General features: G+C 42.2%; 1 protein-coding gene across 1 annotated transcript in view; it reads right to left on the reverse strand.

Moving 5' to 3' along the window:
* Positions 1 to 21,624, reverse strand: part of grm7 (glutamate metabotropic receptor 7) — a 263,044-nt gene that overhangs the window by 164,328 nt on the left and 77,092 nt on the right. The window contains exon 2 of the mRNA XM_023394638.2: positions 10,337 to 10,553. Coding sequence (XP_023250406.1) covers positions 10,337 to 10,553 — 217 coding nt within the window. The remainder of the gene's footprint in view (positions 1 to 10,336; positions 10,554 to 21,624) is intronic.

The following is a 21,624-nucleotide window of genomic DNA, read 5'->3' on the forward strand; positions in this document are numbered from 1 at the left end:
ATATGACTGATCTCTCCCTGAATTGGATCAGACTAGCTATCATTTGCAGAGTAACACGGCGTGGTCTGATGAAGTAAAGTGAAACCACCTCTCTTTTCATTCATACTATCCTCCTTCCCACCCCCACTCTGCAGTTCCCACTAATGGTGATAAGTATGTGTCACTCCTGTAAGTATGGAAGCAAAGGAGACTAATAAATGGCTGATGGATGCCATCCGGGACTCCCAGGTAATCAAATAGGCAAATTAGGTGCTGCATTAGCTGATGTGCTCCTTCTAATAGCTCTCCAGCCTAATGAATTTATAAATAAACACACTGAGGGGATGTCTGTTTAAGAAGAAGATGGAGGAGGATGAAGAGACAAACAGCTGCAGAGCCAAGGTAAGGAGCCACCATGGAAACAAGACCTAAGGACGGCTGTTGCTGGGGAACACCACACAACAACTGTCAGCAGATATAGCCTTAACAGCACAGCACTAATCTCCACACAGCAAACACTTGAACCAGAGGGTTTGCATTAAATTTCAGCCAAGCTTTCGCAACTTTTGAACTCAACGAACTAAAGAGCTCAACTCTGTTGTTCCTCCACTGTTTCACATACACTGACAGTTTTGCCAAAATATGGCCAATTACACATTTTTGTGTATGTGTGGAGGCTGTGCAACAGTAACCTCGTCTGTATGTAGACGACACAATTATTTATATTTATATATATCGAAATCTCATGTTAATGCTCTTCAGTACTCACCTTCAGTATGATTCTGACAATGTGCACAATTTATTTCATGCCAACAAAATGATTGTTAAAAAGAATAAATCTTATTGTATGTTTCTTTCACTCCTTCGTCATCATGCTCATTCTTTAAAATGATCTGGTGTTATTACTGATGCTGAGCTTTCTTTCAACGTCCACACAGATAAATAAAAAAGCAAACTGAAGTCTGGGCATTGTGTGTAGGTTCAAACACTGGATTATGCTGATAATGAGCACCATAGTACCGCTAGGTCACATCTTTTATCTTTAAGCGTCCCATATTTTACACTTTTCCGGTGTTTTGTTTGAAGTGTTGATCCATAAGAAGATGTTTTTATGGTTTTAAGACCCAAAACCCATCTCAATGTTGTCTTACATCTCCTCTCTCAGGCTTCTCTCTGGATCTTTAGCAACAACAGGTTGGTGAGCCAATCAGAAGAGAGACTCTGAACCTCTCCTCTGATTGGCTGACTGTTTTCTGAGGGATCAAATAAAAATATCGTTGATTTCAGGTAAACACTCAGAAAAACCAAATTCTGCAAGGCTGGACAGTGGGTCCAGGTGGGCGTGGCTTGGGGCATGGCTGAGAGCAGTGAATGTTTTGTTGTGACATCACAAAGTTACAGAAGTCCTGATGGGTTTTAAGGCGTTTTAAGGCTCAGTTTCTGAATACAGGCTGTGAGTATTTATCTGTGGACTGAGCGCTTTGATACTTTAACAGTATTAATATAGAACCTAGACCTGCTTTCTAATCAAAGAACACATGGAAATCTCACTTTATACAATATGGGACCTTTAAATGGTATTGAAAATGGTTACAGCAGTTTTATTTGGAGAAGTCAGTTTCATATACACCATTGTGATATACATGATAAGATATCTTGCTGTCTTTAAAATGATTTAATATTTTTCTGTGGTTCCTTTGTTTTAATTAATTGTAATACCTTTGATAATTCTATTAATAAGTAATAAATTCTATTGAATTATTCAGAATTCTGTCTTTTTTCTGATTTAAAATCAATTGTTCTAGCATGTAATGTTAATAATTATTAAGAATGTCATGACAATGAAAGTTATTTCTCTTGTTTACTATTTCTGATATTGTATTTTGTTTTGTTCTTTCTTTGTGTTTCTGTATATGTGTTTTTTTAAATAGGCACCACCTAATAGTCAAAGACTTGTTTTTCTTGTGTAAGATGGAGGTACCAACACAGCTAACTTTAAAGCCAACAAGAGGCTGGTGTTTAGTACTTAGTACTGGGTGGGGTATCACTTTATCACTTGACAGGCTCTAAAGAGACTTTTAAAGCAGCCCCTCTGCTCACTGTAAACATTCAAATACTGTCTGAGTTGTTTGTGTTCTGCTTCAGAGGCTCTAATACAGAGGGCGTTAACATCAGTGACAGGGGTGTAATCAAACCCAAGACGTATGATTACTGAGAGACATTCACAGACAGCTGTTTTCTTTTAGGTTACCCGCTAGAATAAGCCGTACAAGTACCAGTACAACATGTCATCCAGCAAACAAATGAGGACTAGCGACCTTTGGAGCTACAACAGTGGCTGTGACACAGACGCTTCAATTTGTGTCCTAAAATGACACTCCTGAGTTATAACCCAGCCGAATCTCAACAAAGAGATACGAAATGCATGCGACTTACACTTACACTCTCAGGATATCATCATCTCTGTTGTTCAGTGTGAATAAACCTCTGACCCGAAATATGAGAAAAGTGGAGACTGCATGATTTCATTCAGGAACTTCATGTTTTTAAGTTTTCTTCAGTATCACAGTAATCCAGTGCTGTTGTTTGTACACCCCTGGCTACACTGTGAACAGGAGCTGATCACAGCTGATTCAGCTACTTTTAATGGGACAGTTTCACTACGTGGAAACTAATGGGGGCTAATAAATAACAAAATTATTCACTAAAAATAAATAAACTATGAAATTGTGAGAAGTTAAATGTATTTTAAACAAAGTACAGAGATTGCATAGCATCTTAGTTATTTTCTGCTTGTTTGAAGTCGACTTTGTAATTACTAACGTTACATGAGGTGCAGTCAACTAATATTCAGATTTGTGATATCGCAGCCTCCAGTGAGACGTGTGATTTCATGAACCAGTTTGACATTTATCCGAGTGTCAGCATTGATCATGTAAGAAACCCAGCTATGAAAATACCTTAATTTTTTCAAAGCAAACAGTTGCTGCAGGTAGTTTTTCGTGACTAGTGTGATTTTTACTAACACTCTTCACTCAAATGCTCCACATGGCAAATAGCTCGGAGACATTATTCCCTCCTGCTATACGCTGCCAATACTGAGTTCAGATGGTATTAAGGAGCCCAGTTACACAGTCAGCATTCTCAACCTCTGAAGAAATGGAAGGCAAATATCTCACAGCATTTTTCTTTACAATCCTGCTGATTCAGAGATAATAAGGGCAGGTTCCTGAGGGTCTTCTGGAGTGTGTCTGCATTCAGGAAGCAGCAAAATAATAACTCCTGATTAGAAAGTACCTCTGAGACTTCAGATTTTCTCCCTCAGATGTGCAGATAAGGTTTAATTTCATGTCCAAACCCCGGAACTGACCCGGCCCTGAAAGTTCGTTTTTGTAATTATTTTGCGCATTAAGGTAAAAGTCTGACTGACAATTTGTTTCCCTCATCTTGGCCTGACTGATGTGGATGTTTGGGTGTGAGATCCAGTTAAAATTTGTTCCTCTGCTAAAGTAGGCTTCTTTATGTACTCATTCACTTTTAAACAAAGCCGTGGACGAGAATATGGAATACTTACTTACAACCACAGGAAAACTCAACATACACTTTTATCCTGGCGTGGCCAAGTATCGACTATGTCTTCAGTATTTTATCAACTGTCAAAGCAGAGCTGTGAAAACATCGAGATGTGTGGAATCTGCTGAGCTTCACACAACACAACTGACTGACACTGAGAAAATGATTCTGTAAAATGACATCTCCGTGTCAACCTGTCAGTACTTCCAGCACTTAGGCTTGACAGCGTAGAGAGGCAAGAATCCTTTTATATCGTTCTTTATTATTGTATAAATGTTTCTTAAATATGATCAAACCTTCATCTAAGTTACAGTAATGAAAAGGTTACAGAGTCATCTCAAAGAGTTTAGATCTTCATCAGTCCACTAGAAGTTCTAGACGTGGGCGTCCAGCTGAGATGACTCCAAAGACACAAAGCAGAATGATCAGCAATGTGACAGAAGCTCAGAGTAACAGCTAAAGGCTTAAAGCGATCATATGAGCTGGTTAACATCTCTGTTCATGAGTCACACACAGATCATGTTGCATGGAGCATGATGTTGGAAGCTGCTGCATAACTGCACCTGAAGTTTGCCAAAAAAAAGTTTTATGGACTGATGAAACTCAGGTTGATTTGCTCTGTCTATGGGGTAAAAAGGCCACTGCCTCCCAACATGAAAACATTAACCCAAAGGTGAAGCAGGGTGGAGGGAGGCTTTGCTGCCTCTGGGCCTGGTCAGCTCCACATCCTCTTACAGGATAACGTCAGGGTGTCTGTCCACCTGTCAGGAGAAGCTGGGTGAGGCAGCAGGACAATAACCCTAAACATCAAAGCAAATCTACTACAGAATGATATAAACTAAGGAAACCCCCCCACCTCTGGAGGGGCCCAGTCAGAGCCCACAGCTTCACCCAGTAGAGATGCTGTGGAATGACCCGAAGAGTCACTCACACGGGACATCCTGAGGATATGTCCGAGCTGAAGCAGCTCTATAACGGAAGAATTTTCCAAAATTATTGATGCTAACAGAGGTTCGAGCAATTATTAAATCCAAGGGTTCACTTACTTTTGCACCAACGCTGTGAATGTCTAATGACTGTGTTCAATAAAGACACAAAAGACTATAACTGTTTGCGTGATATCAGCTCAGGGACACTGTGTTTGTCTGTATTTGTGACTTGGATGAAGACAGGTCACATTTTCATGACCAGTTAAAGCAGATATTTAAAGACATTCCCAAAGGCTTCACTGACTTTTTTTTTTCTTGACAAATATAAACAGTATGAAATTTGCCACTAGAAGCAGAGCGAGCCTCCTCTGATGTCTCATATACTGTTACACATGTTATCTATTCCAACACATTGGACTTGGAATACATTCCCTCATAAATAAAAAAGCAATTTTTGAGAATATGGATCCTCTTTTCCCGACACTGAATTTATGTTGTCTCTGTTTATACACACGGAGATGCATTTTGATCAATGAATGGTCATATTTTGGTAAATATGTTTTCAGTCAGATGTGTCTGTTCCTCTGCATCTTATTAAGCAGAATCCAATTGAAGAACATGTATATTTTAATGATGGAGAGAAAACACATGCAGAGTTTCTTTCTATTTCATAATTAAATACAATAATCAGCACCAATGCAAATGAAAATGAAGTTCTTAACAGCTCAGTTTTCAAATAACCCAATGAGAGCAAGGTCTATTTAGAAATAAAAGTCCTGTTCACTTTTCCTTCAACTGTCTGGATGATTCATGTCCTCTCAGTCTGAGAAGAGCTCCAACTGCCAAAGGATGAACAACTGTGTTAGAAAATAGCTACAAGAAGCCTGTGGCCATTAACACCGAAGGAGAGGACTACGACTCCCAGGGTGCATTTCAGCGAGAAAAATCTCATCAAAGAGCTTGTCACACGTGCCGCTGCAACAGTTGGTGAAAGCTCAAAACATTCAAAATTTTACAATCTGCAGCTTCAGTCGCGTCACTTTTGGTCTCTGGGTCGGTTTTGGATTTGAATTAAGTAACCATGACTACGTGCTTTGTTCTCGACTACTACAATTTGAAAAAAAAAACATTTAAAAAAAATGTGCTGCTTCTCTGATCCACGTCTCTCACACACACACACACACCTTCTTCTCCACAGCACCAATGGCCGAGGATCATGGGTATATAAGTATTTACAGCTGTCTGCCAAACTGATGTCTTTAAGAGTTGAACTAAAAAGTTAGAACCACGCAAACTGGTGGGCAGAACATAAACATGGATTACGGTCATATGATACAGACTGAGCAGCTAACGGAGGTCAGCAGGGTGTCGGCTCACCCTTGACCCCTTGTAAGAAGACCACTGGTCCTTTTGCTGGCGAACAAACATGGGGATTTAACAGGGTTACATGAAAGTAAAACAGATTTCATGGAGCAGAGGATTGTGGATTTGTATATTTTTTTTAGATAATAACCTTTATTTTAAGGATATTTGATAACTGCAGTCTTTCTGACAGGCGACATGATCTGCTGGACAGAATTCTTAGCAAAAGAAATGCTTTAGAAATTTAATCTGTCTCATGTATCACAGTGTTGTACACAGATTTACAATTAAGGCCCCATCACGCTGCTGGAGGCTTGTTTACTTCATCTATATGTGGCAGCAGTAGACGTGGGTGTCAGTCTTTGACAATCTCTTCACGTCTTCTCGTTTGCTTTCCTGCCACAACACGCTGATGCTCTTGTAATGAAAGAGAAGAGTCGAGAGCCGCATCATCCCGGAGAGGAAAACCCCAGACTCCAAACGCAAATATTTGGCAGCTTACATGTGAAGTTCCTGTTTGTCGGCACAGCGAGCGCACCGTGAGACAGCGTGCGTTGTAACCGCAGTCGTGTTGTAGCCTCGGCTGTAGCGAGGAGCCGCTTGGCTTATCAGACGCTGGAGAACGACTGAGGGAGAAGTTGTGGAAGAAGCCTGAGAAAAACTTCCTGCTAATCAGTCTCCAACCACCTGATTAATCACTCTGGAGGTGTCCTCCCTGCATTACTGCCTGCGTGTGTGTGTGTGTGTGTGTGTGTGTGTGTGTAGGCCCTTATCTTCAACGCCCCGCTGGAAACGAACACTGTCTAATTATATTACCGGCTCTGTGTTCGTGCATGTGCGCGCAAGAGCTGTGGATGTGTGTCTGTCAACTGATACAAGGAACCTCCCGCAATCAATACATAGTGGATTACTCCCAAATCTGCAGATAACCTAGAAAGACCTGCACGCTTCTCAAACACACACACACACACACACAGAAACAGAGCTCCTTTATCAAATATTTATCAGCCGAACAGTGGGCTAAGAAGGCGTAGTCGTATTCTTGGGTTGATAGCATCAGATATGAGAGGATTTAGGAGCAATTACCGAATCTGCACAATGACCAGACTCTGTTAAAAGACACAGTCCTCCTGGATTTATCATTCGTTTCAGAATCTGAAATTCCTCACTGCCTCGTGGTGGCCTGCACCACTGGATGCCGCACAGCGCAGAGCTTGTAACCACACCACATGTCACACTGCCTGAAGGGATGCAGGACAAACGGCTGGATGTTCAATCTACTGTCCCTTCACACCGAGACTTGGTTAATTTACCGTGGTAAGGCTTTGTTTTTTTTATGCATTCAGCTGTAGCGCACCGTCCATCCCGGTCAAGGGGCCGTTTTCACGAAACACCCTGAGGCTAAAAAGTAAGGACTAACTGGATGACATAGGAGAGGAACTCCTTAAAGATGAGGGTCAGATCAGTCATGACTTTAAGACTCTGGGAGTGACTCACAAAGCAGGTCCTCGCTCTGAGAAAAGGGTTTTTGGTCCAGAGGACTCATGAATCACAGAGCTGCTCACAGCTGCTGCAGGGAATGAACCTTGTTATATCAGCACTTTGTGGAGAAAGAAAAAAATCCAATGACTTTAAAAGCACATTTTGATGACGGGTGTCTTAATTAGGTTCCAATCAGCTCGCTGACAAATTGAACCAATCCAGTAACAGCAGAGATAATGATTTGAACGGCTCTCCGTGACTATGACAGACACACAGGGTGATGGAGCCATCTGCCAGAATTATACATTAAATCAAGAATTAACTCTTCAGTTTTGTTTGGCAGTTCATTAAGTCCATATTAAATATTCTCTAAATGCAATAAATACATAAACAAAGCCGTTTTTCTGCAGCTTTGTGAAACGCCCGAGAAAGCCTGGAGCTGAAACTGCTGCTGGTCATTAGCCAACCATCCGTACTTATCTGCAAGTGCTGATGACTATACTCCATTAACTTCTCTTGTTTTTCTGATGAAATATTACGGACATTTTTTTAAATTCAATTTTACTTGGTGTGCACAAAAGTGGATCGACAATTAGGATTGAATGAATGAATTTTTGTTACCAAACTGACGCCACAAAGTGATTCAGGTCTGGGCCTGATCCTGCAAACATTTTTTTTTGGTTATATTCACATTAAACTCAAGCAGCTACAGTATTTTTGTGTCTTTGTGTGGCTTCACAATCACTTCTTACATGAGAGTCCGGCCACTGGTTTTATCTGCTCATTACCATTAAAAATGAGAACGCAGTTGGGGATTAAGGCTCCAAGATTTTTCCTGAATGTGCTTTCAAAGAGAACCTGTTGTAAAGATAAAGAGGCTGAACACTGCTTGGGGTAACACTGAGAAGGACCGCTGTGCAAGTCTTTTTTTTTTTTTTTTTAAATCAAATCACTGTTCAAAAAGCACCACAGATCAACGATGTGCTGTGCTTTTGTGGAAATATCGGGGCGACTGTTTGTTGTTAGACAGTTAAGAGATTTCTGGGCGTCCTCTGCGCTCCCTGGCAGCGCCGTGTCCTTTAATAATCCTCTAAAAAAAAAAAAACTCCAGCACATAAATGTCAGGACACATCCCGACTGGTGGGTTGTGAAGAGTCATCAGATTGTTCTAAATGTCACTGAGATTATTCGGAGAGCAATCAACATCACTGTATACTCTAATTAATTCCTTTTTAGCTTCTGTGAGTCACCAGTTTATATCAGATCTGTTTCATGTTTCGCAGGTAGGGAGACGGATTCTTTTACTTTCGTGCTGAGAAACAGAGGAAAAGTGGCGGGGTGTGCGTCTGAGTCCTAGAAGCGTTAAGACTGGCACAATAGTTCAAGGTCAGAATTAAAACTCATTTTAACAGAGCGGTTTTCATAATCTGACACTGATCGCACCCTACGAAAATAGAACCTGAGATAACTATGCCAAATTTGCTATCAGCACTTCCTGTTCGCACCGTAGCCGTAATTGTACAGACAGTTATCACCGGATTATCTTGATGGTGAAGAAATCTTACAAACATGATGATCAAGTTTGACGTCCTCTGGAACTTGTCATTCGCATCAAATCATTAAATTATTGTTTCAGGTCTGTGTGCTCAGAGTTAAAAAGGAGTTTGAGTTTTGATGGCAACTGAAGCGATCAGGCATTAAAGGTTTTAAAGTAGCTTAGCAGCCGTAGCTGCAACAGCTGCTGCTGACTGTGTTGAAAAGTGAGCTAAGAACAGACGCCACCTCTAGGGCCATGTTTAATTTCCAACTCGAGATGTTCAGATACGGATTCTGATACCTGAACCTTTATCAGCCAATACTGACTATCGATCTCATACCAACGCGTTATATAAATATATATTTGAACAGCTGAATGCTACTGACCCCGTAGGGATGTGATGTGATTGCTTTCATTGTTTTGTGGCATGGCTCAGGTTAAACCTTTAGTAAAACATGAACAAACACATGAATGCCATAGAATCTCTCTCTCTATCTCTCTTTTTATTTTTACTTTTACAGTGATCAACGGCTTATACAGATCAAAAAGCTTGGGACAGAACCATTCCCATACTAATGCTATATGCTATAACAATGCTATAAATAATTTGCTTGTAATAATGAAGTATTCTGCCTACACTGTTCATTTTGGGTCTTTTCAAACTGGACAACATATTGAAAAATAATTTAAACCTGCTATTGTAGGCTTCTTCTGCAAACTGTCGTCTCGTCTCAGCGTGTGTGTGTGTGTGTGTGTGTGTGTGTGTGTGTGTGTGTGTCACTCACTGACACGAGTCACAGTGACTGGCTGAGTAGCATTACGTGACCAGTGCCATAAAGGCAAGAATAGCTGTGCCAGTTAAAACAGAAACATTTAGTCAAAAAAATTTAATGATTCTCTATCATTTATAGATCTGGGTCCGGATCCAGCTTTGGACCTTGACTGTAATCCGCCCATTAGTGACCACAGCCAAAGGCTAACGTTACGCCGTTTACCACAAATCAATTCTGTTTTTTTTCCACTCTAAAACCGTAGCTGCCAGTGGCTGCAGAGTGCAACTCCCCCATGCAGGCTACTGTTTTAGGGCAATGAAGAAGAATTGATTTCTGGGCATAAAACTATAAAGTTTATCAATACATTATGTGGTATCGGATCGTGCATAGACTCGCGTACTCGCTGATTCCTGATCCAGTTTTTTAAGGCAGATACTTGCAACCATGTTTTCAGGGTCTGAATCAGGTCAAGGTCTGGATTGGTTAAACATGTTGTCAGCATATCTAAAAAATTCATGGTGTCTGTGTGGATGTAATTAATTGTATTACATATTTTGGAAGAAGGGGTTTGTGGTGAAATGTCACCAGGACATAAACCTGTGCCGGTTAACACGATGCAAAACACACTCATCCACCGATCGATCGTCACCACATAAACCATCTGCTGCTTGTCTTCAGACCGTGATGCACCACTCTCTTACCTGCTTCTCTGGAGAGCTGCATGAAGGCGTCCACCCCCTTCTCCCCGTAGCTGCCCTCCGAGGCCACGGTGGAGACGTAGTTCCAGCCCATGGCCTTGACGATGTCCACCATCGCCTGAGCCTGGAAACTGTCAGGAGGGACGACCCGAGAGAAGAAGTCGTAGCGCCGGTCGTCGCTCAGCTCCGGAGCGGTGGAGGCGTAGCTGATCTGAGGGATCTGGAGAGAGGGAGAGGAAGAGGGGGAAGGAGAAGAAACGAGGAGTTAGATCCTGTTGAGGATTTGGAAACGAATGTGTTGCTACGGAGAAGTTTATATGGACTAGTGTAAAAGTCGTAAAGGGAGAAGTGAAATGATCTGATGATGTTTTATCGTCCTTTTTTCCATTAGATTTTCCTTCACACCATGTACTGGAGCTCTGCAAGTTGGCATTATTGTTGCATAAAATCATTGTGACACGCAACAGAGATTTTATTAAAGACACAAACCCCTTTATTTTAATTATGTCGATATGATTAAAACCTGTGGGGACAAGAACTTTAATTCAGTGTAGCTGATCAACAGACAGGTCTTTAAAATATGGAGCTGCAGTCGAAATGATTGAATTGGAGATTGAATTTGGCTAAAATAAACAGTGACTTCCTCTCAGAGCCCCTGCTAATCTATGTGAGGTAACTTCAGCCCTGACTTCAGAAGTTAAGTGTAAATGTGGGACGATTCTCTGTTTGCTGGAGAAAAAGGAGTTTGACACAGTAATGAGTAAAAAGGCGTTAAAGGTAATTACACAAAATCTGTGTGAGGTCAGGGATTATTTGATCTCTTCCCATCAAGGTCTCCGCTAATGGCCGGTAAAAATGAAAATTCCAATCCGTCCCGCAAGGAAAAATCTCGGAGAAAAGTTGCAAATCTCCCACACTAGATATTTGTTCCAATTACCCTTTGATCTGCCGGGAGAAGGAATGCACTCACACACTCACATTATGTATGGGTTAAAAGTCTGATGCATGCTGATGTTATGCAGCTCTGTCCGCAGAGAAGGTTAAACGCTCAACCCAGGGTTTATCATGCAGGGTTCATTATTTCTGGTTCTATGTTTCATGAAAAAAGAAAAAGAAAATAAGTAACATAAAGTAACTGGATTTAAAAAAATTCCACTAAAACCACAAACATTTTTTTTGGACTTAAACGCATAATCAGCAGCTTCACACACACACACACACACACACACACACAGGTCTGACCACTGGGAGCAGCCATTCAGGGCTCAGTGTCTTGTCCAGGTGGAGCAGGGGATTGAACCACCAACCCTGTGATCAGTGATCGACCCTGCTCCGCCTCCTGAGACACAGCTGCTCACATTCTAGCATCTTATCTTAACTCTTAATAACACGTTCTTTTTACCGAGTTAGCTGCAAATAAAACAAAATCTTCATATCATTTATTATTGTTTCATAAACTATTGGCCAGAGAGACAATTGTAGTGATGAAAGTTCGAATGAGTGCAGGGTGAGGTTGGTGCAGGCGGCAGAGCTGGATTTGATGTAGTCGATGGGCGGTCAGCGACAGATCATGACAAGCTAGCTAACCAGCAGTAGGCGTTGGATTTTATTCAAAATGCAAAAATGTCAAATCAAAATTCTGAAGAAGAGAGGCTGCGAAAGAGAGGAAGAGGAGTAACAGACAGCATCAGTCAGAAAAGAGCCATCTAAGGAAAAGTGGGACAGCGACGCCGGGACGCTCCTCCACCCTCCAGCTCCTCTAACCCACAAACCGACCGCTCCAGCCACCACCTTCTGGCTCCTCTAACTCACTATCAACCAACTCCAATTAATGCTGCAGGACACGTAGACGCCTCTCTCACTCGAACAAACCTCCATTTCAGCCTAAATGACTCTCTTTCCTGCAGCAGGGAAGCTTGTAGTCATTGTGAAAATAGAGCGGGCCACACTTGTGAGGTTACTGTTGCTATTAGAGAATCTGACGTGACGTAGATGCATGTTCGGTGCTGCAGAGCTTCAGCGAGAAGACCGTGACTCCAGCTTCGACACTGCTTTCATGCAACAGTTGTGCTATATTGTGTTATTGGCGAAAATCACCGCAGCGTTAAATGAAGACGTAATGTTGCAGCTCTCCTCCACCACCTGGCAGAGTGAAAACTGTGATGGTTGTTGATGTACAGATTATTTTTTTGTCGTGGTTCTTGCACATCTTATATATCCAACAGACGCACCTCAATTAATATTTCTGAGCTACGCTAACTGCTGACAGGCGGAAAGAAAAAGTCTGGGAATCAGCTTCACTGCTGCTGCTGCTCGCGAAGCTCTTTCCTGCGACGTTCGGTAATAATTGAAAGCGACTCCGATGAGTCTGGCAACATTTTTTAATCAGAGAACAATGTTCAGAAAGATTTTAGTAAGAAAATCAATGTCAAACCATTTAAAGTGATTTTTCGTCCACACCCAGTCAAAGGACCCCTCCCCCAGTGATACTGCATATGTCATTTATAATAAAACTTTTGTGAGAAGACAATCAGGTTGAAAAAAAGCTCAGGATTATAGGATTGGGTGAAAAATGGTCACTGCTTCCAATCATCTATGCATGTTAGGACGCCTATTTACCACAATAGAAAGGAAAGTTAAACGACAGAGTGTCAGGTTTTATGTGGTCACAGCGGCCTGTCAGTGTCGGGCTGAATACGGTGATGCAACCGCAGCGGTGAAGCGAAGCGTCAGAGCCCGAGGTCTTTACCAAGCTGTGGCGCTTCAGTGGCTGTGTCCTTGGAATGTAGCTGAAATGTGTTTAAAGTTTTATAGTTTCTGACTCAAGATGCCACAAAGGCCACCTCATCTGGCCTGTGGGGAACGATGCTGCATCACACGCACGCGCGCATGCACGCTCACACACTCACACACTCACTCTGTTGCAAATGCATATAAAGCAAAATGAAAAGCACAAAAGTTATTGAGTGAATGTACTGTTGCACACACCAGAACAGAAAATAAAAAATGAATACACAAACACACACACACATACACAGTGTGGGGTGGTTTTTGGCTGAATCATGGGTGGAGGCCTACAGCATGAAAACACAATGAAACCTCAGGGAAGTAGAAACACCTTCAACCTGTTGTTCCTGCTTCATTACTAGTTACTGGAAGCAGCAACACTTCCTGTGGACATCATCCTGCCTCCCAGTGAGAGACGGAGGACATCAGGGTCACAAAGACAGACAGAGAGAATGACTGATCATTTACCCACCACTGCTACTTTCACAACAAGCAATAGATGCCTTTCTCCAAAGAAGCATGTACTTTATAATCAGGTGTAGTAGGAGGTAGAGGTCTGAGACGGACCTGTGGAGAATATTTGTTGACAAGATCCAAAATAATAAAGATAAATGAAGATAATTAGCCCCAGAATTACTTCATTTTATCCTATTAGAAATTTGTGTTAAATCCTCTAATTTGGGTCTAAATGAGTGAGTTCTGACCAAAAATGTGTTTTGAGAGGTCACAGTGACCTTGGCCTTTGACCTTTGACCCTCATAATCTAATCAGATCATCTGTGAATCCAAGTGAATGTTTGTGCCAAATCTGAAGAAGTTCCCTCACAAAATCTGTAAATATTAACTTTTTTCTTTTTCAGTATTTGCAGCTAGGCTAGCAGCACGGTCGGACTTTAACAGCACCGGCTCGAAGCTGTTATCAGAAAGCTCAGACCTGCCAGCAACCTGTGCCGCATATCTTAGGACCTGATGTTACAACTCTCTTCATGAGCCCTTAAACCTAGTTGATGTCGCCTCCTGTGGGCTGGATCAGCGGCTGCCAGATGTTATACTCCTCACCCGCGATAAGGCCGCTGAAGAGCAGCGGCTCCTCAAAACGGCCGTATTGGTGGTGACACAGCGGGAGCGCCCGAGCGCCCTTCAGACCTGGCCCTGCTTTCAAAAGCAATGCGGAGAATGGCGCGAGGCCAGCCACGTCCACCTCCTCAGGCTCCGGCGGACACAGCTGCTCGTCATGAGCCGAGGTCGCCAGATCTGCTCAGCGGCAAAGCAGCTCTCCCTCTTTTCAGTGACAAGCACACACACGCACACACACACACATACTGTTCCAGTTACACAGATGACCCGTGTCCCTCCCTGGATTTGTATTATTCTGGTCACACACACACACACACACACACAAACACACAAACACACACACAAACACACAAACACACAAACACACACACACACACAAGGTGGCAATGATGAAAAGGGATGGACACCGAGTACAGGTTGAGTACAGCACTTACAGGAGGTATTACCTTTTGTTCTGTCTCTCAGTCTGAATCTGACAAAAAAAATATGTAGGAAGGAAGGAAGGAAGGAAAGAAAGAAGGAAGGAAGGAAGGACTGAGTGACAGAGAGAGAAAGGAATCATTAAAGTGGAGGATGAATCCCCATTATCCCCAGTGCCCATTAGTCTGTCCCACTGTGTGACATAAAGGATATGTGCCACCTGCGCACAGTGAACATCATCTAAATAAGCTGAAGTTGCAGGTGGGAGGTGAGACTAATGACAGGTCTGACAAGAGAGGAAGAGAAAGACAAGGGAGAAAATGCCAGCCGGCAGAGCTGCTGTAAAGTAGGAGGACAGCACTCCAACGTGAGAGAGATGAAGTGACGCTACATCACTTTGTCACACAGGCAATTCACTGCGGTCCACAGGTAATTCTCGTATTACACCAATATTACTTTTCAATTCGATGTAGTTGACATCCAGCAGCAACAGGTGACTGTTATTAAACCGTTTTCAGACCTCTTGCTACATTTTCAGGCTGCGCTGTGTGAAGCTGCAACGATGATCTTTTTCTGAATTAATTCATGAACTGTTGCTTTGCAATGCCAAAGTCCAGTGTCCAAAAACATAAGATTACTGATTACTGTTTCTCACAGGACAATCCTCTCTCTCTCTCTCTCTCTCTCTCTCTCTCTCTCTCTCTCTCTCTCTCTCTCTCTCTCTCTTCACCAGCACAGTTAAAGTGTCCACTCTTGCCTGAGGAAAGCGAGTTTCCACTGGTCTCTGTGGGACAGCTAAGAGGGGATTCGTTGAGGCTGTGGTGGTCACTGTGGGAGTCTACAGAGGGGGTGGGGGGTGTGGGGGGGCCCTCCTCCTGAGATTTGTGTCAGCAGAAACTGACTCAACTCCAGTGCTGTCATCTCTGAGCCGGAGGGGCTTCAGTGAAAATAGGAAAGAAAAGTGGAATAAGTGATGGGTGGAGGTGAAACTCCTCCTCAGCTTGAAGACGTGAGCAGCTATAGTTGGTGATTTTATTTATCGTGTCACGCACGACCCCAAAATACTGTCAGAAAAAAAACTGAATGTCTAAGAACTACTTCTTCGAGAAGAAGAAGTAACTTCAGACTCCTAAAAAACATCCATCCAGAGGAACTCACTTTTAGCCCTTCAACCATCATATAATGAACAATAAAACATGAAACGACTTCATCTTCATTAAAACCACATGACAGCCTCTTTTCTTCTCTCCTCTCTTCTGCTCATGAGACAATGTGTCAGTGATTGAGATTTGAGCCAAACTTCAACAGACCGTCCCTCAGACTGTGTGTTTGACTGACAGAGTAAATTATAGGCAGTGTTTTTTTATTAACTCACTTAATTGCAAAAAAAAGAATGTATACATACAATTGACGAGACCACAAACGACATCCACAAGATTTAGAAAATAAATAAATATAATAAAAATCATACCAAAAAAAAAAAAAGTCATTGCACATTTTACAGAGTCTGTCAGTTAATTAAGTCGTAGTCCTATCATCATTTAAAACCCCCGGGTTTATCCTCTGGTGTCTGAGTGTTTCAACTTCTCGAGCGTTAAATGCACCTCCACATCATCATCCGTCATCCACATCACTTCAACTCTACATTTTATTGTTATGCATGGAGGAGGAAATGATTTACAATCACACTTTGCAGACACCTGCCAACACTTTGATGAATTGCACTTCATTTTAAACCGGAGATGCGATGCCAAAGACTTTAATTAGTCCGGTAAATTAGGTAGTAAGTCCTTATGAAAGAAGCAGGCACCGAAACCTGCAAACATTCAGCTGGTCAACAGGTGGGCGGACTGAACAAGGAACCCTGTAGCTGCTCATACTGGGCTTTGTTATCCTCAGCTGCTGAATTACGATTGTGGAAAGTTGGATATCGAGTGTTTACAAGAGGTGTCCTTTCTTTCCCACCGTACATGAACGGAAAATAAAACGACCTCTGACGGTGAAGAATATTCCTCTGCAGTGAATCTGCGTGTTCGAGAATAAAAAAAAAAGAGAGAGGAAACAAATGAATACAAACACAGGTGAGTGATGTGAGGGATAAATGAAATAAAAATAAATAAATAAATAAATAAAATAAAGTAGCTGTGTGTTTGAACCCTGAAGTTTGGCAGCAAACCAATCCCTCCCCCTCTCTGCCCCCCCTTTGATAGATTAGACTCATAAGTGGCTTGGTCATCCCTCTCTCCCTCTATCATACCTGCTGGCATCCCTCTTTCTTCCCCTGGACATGGAAAGGTCAGCGCCTTGACAGCTTCAATAAAACACAACCTGCACTACAATGTGACAATTGCTAAACCCCGCATTGATCTGAGACACAGAGGTAGAGACGGAGAGAGAGAGAGAGAGAGAGAGAGAGAGAGAGAGAGAGAGAGAGGCAAACATGACCTGAGCTGGAAGGTGACAGTAGCTAAAGCTGCATTGATCCAAGACAGGTGGCAATAGATGGGGTGTGTGTGTGGGGGGGGGGGGGTGTGTGGGGGGGGGGGGGTCGGCGGCAAGTGATAGACACTGAAAGCACTGAAGGGAGTGAGGGTAAAAGAAGAAACAGGAGGAGGAGGAGGAAGAGTAAGAGTGGAGAATGACAATGCGACAGGGAGAGATCCAAAATTGATTCAAAGGCCCAGAAGCTCGTCTGAACCTGAGCGGAATAAGAAAGGAGTCAAAGTCATTCGGAAAGAAACACAGAGAGTGAGAAAAACAGTCGGTGTGACCACCGTGATACACTGAACAAGGTTATTGACATTTCCATCTGACATTTGTGCGAGTCTCAGACGGCAGAGGACTTGAAGTTATTGACCTTCTGCTGAACGCCGATGTCTATTAAATGAGTGTGTTTGTCTGGGATGATTTGTGACAGCGGGGTAGCGCCCGTGTCCCGTGGCCTTTTTGCCTTTCACGTACGTGCTGAACTTCCTGTCAGAGGGGTCAGCGCCCACTGTCAGAGGTCAGAGTGTCGGCATGGATACGGCACAGGTGGAGGGATGGAGGGGTTTGGACTTTAAATTGTTTGTTACTTGTAGTGCATACTGTGCTGTGACCATGGAAACGTTTCATTCCTATTGGTTGGCAGGTGCCCATTATTATTGTGTAACAAATAAAGAGCTCAAAAATAGAAGAAGAAAAAAAAAAAAAAGCCACAGGCCAAGCTGAAGGATTATCAAAATACTGTAGGAGCTTTTTCTAATTACCACAGCAGCGCTGAACATTAATTAGACAGATTAAACACTGTGTATGAATGCATGGGTGTGTGTGTGTGTGTGTACATGGTGTTACGTCATTAGTCGCCGGCCCTGGTTTTACTCTCCCTTGTCACTGTACGCATGTATCTCTGACAGATCTCTCTATTCTCTACTAATTAGCCAGCAGGCCACATCTGGTGCAGTGTTAGACAGTGTGAACAGCCAAACTGAAGCAAATGGAGTTGACAGGGCCAACGCAGCACATATGGTACAGAGCACTGGGGCTGCTAATGATGCACTGACCGGACACCATTCTGCAGTATATGTGTGTGTGTGTGTGTGTGTGTGTGTGTGTGTTTGTGCGTGCATGTTTGGAATTTACTGTGGTGTGTGTATGAATGTGTCATCTTACAGACAGAGGTTTTTAATCACAGGGGAAATTTCTGTATATGAATGAATGGGGGGGGGGGTAATATATACATTTCAATAGTTAAACATGAAAAAAAATAGTTACTAGGAATGGAAAATTGACTTCTATCATTTAGTTACCATAATGTTTTGGGGGATGTAAACACACATTATAAGTTACTATGTGGGCTAACAACTTTAGCTGTATATTTTTAGCCTGTATTTGTTTAAATTTGTCCAATTTCCTATGAATGGATTTTGTGACTGTTAATAATCATTGTCTTGCATCTGGAACGAAGATTCCCATAATGTTTTGAGTAAGGTTTGATGAACAGGAAGTTTAATGTTCCCATAGATTCAGTGAGCAACTCTGTGGACTACAGCTTGATCCCTGCTTATTCACCCTGCATTGGTTTTCCACTGTCACATTAAAACGAGCTGAATCAGCTGAGCTCGGCTCCTGATTCACAGTGTAGCCACGGATGTACGGACAGCTTTCAGTGGAAGACTGTGATACAGAAGAAGTTCTGCAGTCGTGAGGCATCAGCCACTGTAGTCACAGCTGTGTATCTCCACAGCTGGTGTTTTAATGTGTTTGGGAAAAAAAAAACTTTTTTTTTTACTTTTTATTTTCCAGCCGTCTAATGTTTTTACATGTGTACACGAGCATTACGTCTAATCAGTGCTAACTGGCTGAGAGTGTTCATGAATATTAAGTCGTTACTTGCTGCCAGCAACCTTGTCAGCTGCCACCTACGATTAGTCAAGTTTATTTGTATTTCCCATCATTACATACAGTTTCTCAATGAGCCTGACAGTTAGCAGCTGCTGAGTGAACAGAAGGATTCATGAAATAAGACCAAAAAAAATAATATGATAATTATTCTGGCCTCGCAGTCATGCTCCAGCGTGGCTCCAGTCAGTTCAGAGGATTTAATAAAATGACCACTCGCATCGACAGCAGACAGCGTGGTAATGACTCAAAATGTGAAATCTGCCAAACCTCTAAACCTCAACACTTGATCAAAAAAATAATCAGTTATGATGAATTTAAAAAAATAAATAAAAAAATAAAAAAATCACAGCCAGCATGTATTAATGAGCAAAAACATTATGTTGGATATTCTAAAGACAGAAAATATGGCACAGTCTGAACACACAGTTTGGGGGAAATGTTTAAAATGCAGCTGTGTGTGTGTGTGTGTGTGTGTGTGTGTGTGTGTGTGTGTGTGTGTGTGTGTGAAATCACACTGGTGCCTATTCAGAAGCTTGAGAAGAAAAATAACAGCACGTTAAAGACGGAGCGATTTGTAATTTTTTTCAGTCTAGAATAAATGTTACGAGTTCTTTACTCGCCAAGAGCCGTGTCCAGAGGTGGAAATGTTAACGCTTTCCTCTATCACATCTTTTCTTCTACTTAGGTTATCATGCTAACCAGCTAGCCCTGGCCCGTCTCATCACTTTCCGATAGCAACTCAAAGTAGCCTGCAATCTGCCCTGAAGACATAGCGCTGCTCAGAGGGCGTATTATAACTTCTTGTATTATAAAGACAACAATGGCATAAGCTCTTGACAAGCGATAATCACCAGCACCTGCTCCTGGCAAGAAACCAAGGCAGAGAAAACTTACATGTAGCCTCTTCAAGAGAGGAGAAAAGCCTAAAGTCTCCCTTAAAAAAATCATATAATCCATGAGTCTGTTTGTACAGTGTTTTTGAGGCTTGAAGATTTAGACCTGCAGATTTCTGCTTCATTTAAAAACATCCCTGCTATCAATGTTTGTTCCAATCCTCATTTCAAGTGTCTTGTATCCAGATAAGATCCAGACCAGATTTAAGACTCTTTTGTTTACACTCAGTCAGGGATCTGTGTCTGTGTCTGTGAGATCACAAACCTGATTACAATCCCACTCTGTTTTCTCAGTTACATGTTGCAGGGTCAGTCCTCCTCCTGTCCAGGAGCAGGTGGCGATGCACCTCAAGCTGTTTGTTAACTAAGAGAAAACAGCAGAAGAAGAACTTCTGACCTTTAGCAGTTTGGTTACATCAATAACAGCAACAACAACTCTCTCACCTATACACATTGTTCAGTGGTCAGGGATCAGATAAACAGCTTAAAATCTTATGATTTTAAGCTGTTTATCAGCTGCTTTTCTCCCTGTGTCAAATGACAACAGCTGATTTAAATGTAACTTTAGCTGCTATTATCGCAGGTGCAAACACTGTGAGTGCTTATTTTCACTGAGTGCTTCCACTATGTGATGAGAAAAGATTACATATGCATCCTGAAGATACGGTTACACCCTTTCAGCATCTCAAGCCTCCTGTAGAAGTGACTGGAACAATCTGATTCCTCTTCGTCTTGAATGTTTCTTGGATGCATTTTTCATTTTAGCTTTGGACAAACCTGCACACAAGTTGACGGGTAAAAACTGGACAAACCACACATCAAGACTGATTTGACCAAGTTGCACAGATCTTTTAGTCATTGACAGTCAGGAAGGAGCATACTTTTGACAACTGAGTAAATCCACAAGATAATGCCGTACCACTCTTTAGTAACATGGAGTTTTGGAGCTGGAAAACCCCCGAAAATCCACCAAGAACGCCTGTTTCTGCACAGAGACATTTGTGCCCAAAAAGGCCCAAAAAGGAGGAAAAAATTCTCAAGAGTTTGGTGAGATCCTGGATGGAGAGGTGTGTAGGACGGCACAGACTACAAAGGGACCTATAAAGGTGTTTATTGAGGGGTTAGTTTCCCACGGTGACACACAGGTGACGTCAACAGTCACTGACGTCAATTGAAAATATCAAATATAATTGAAAAGAAGATCTTCTTGAGAACGCCTGAAGATTAGAGTCTTTACATATTATTTGATCCTATTCATCAGCACCAGCTCGTCCAGACTAGAACAGATCTGGGTAGTTTTTCTAGGCAGGTAAAAACTGATTTGGGACGGTTGTTATAATGTAGAATCCTTGTATCGTTAGGACAGTTTTCAACTTCATCTATAATCCAGACGTTTAAACTGTAAGAGGGGCACAGAGAAATTTTCTAAAGCAATTCAATGGTAACGACAACGTAGCTCACTGAATCCATGGCAACATTATACTTCCTGTTTCTTGTAAAAGTTTACGTCTGTACATATATGTGAAAACTTTCTTTACGAGTTTAACAACTGGATGAGATTGAGGCTCTGATTGGGCTACTCCGACAATAGTGCGGTTGTGTTGTGTTAGTGTGTGCGTGTGTGTGTAATTTTGTTACCTCCTTCTGTGGTATAAAAAGACATGGGCCCCTGGTTAAGGTTAGGCATGAATTGCTTATTGTTAAGGTTGGGGGGGGGGGGGGGGGGGGGGGG

Source organism: Seriola lalandi, unplaced genomic scaffold (genome assembly GCF_002814215.2).
Source record: "Seriola lalandi dorsalis isolate HSWRI2012SDOR001 ecotype SW California unplaced genomic scaffold, Sedor1 jcf7180002054951, whole genome shotgun sequence".
In the NCBI taxonomy this organism is placed as follows: domain Eukaryota; kingdom Metazoa; phylum Chordata; class Actinopteri; order Carangiformes; family Carangidae; genus Seriola; species Seriola lalandi.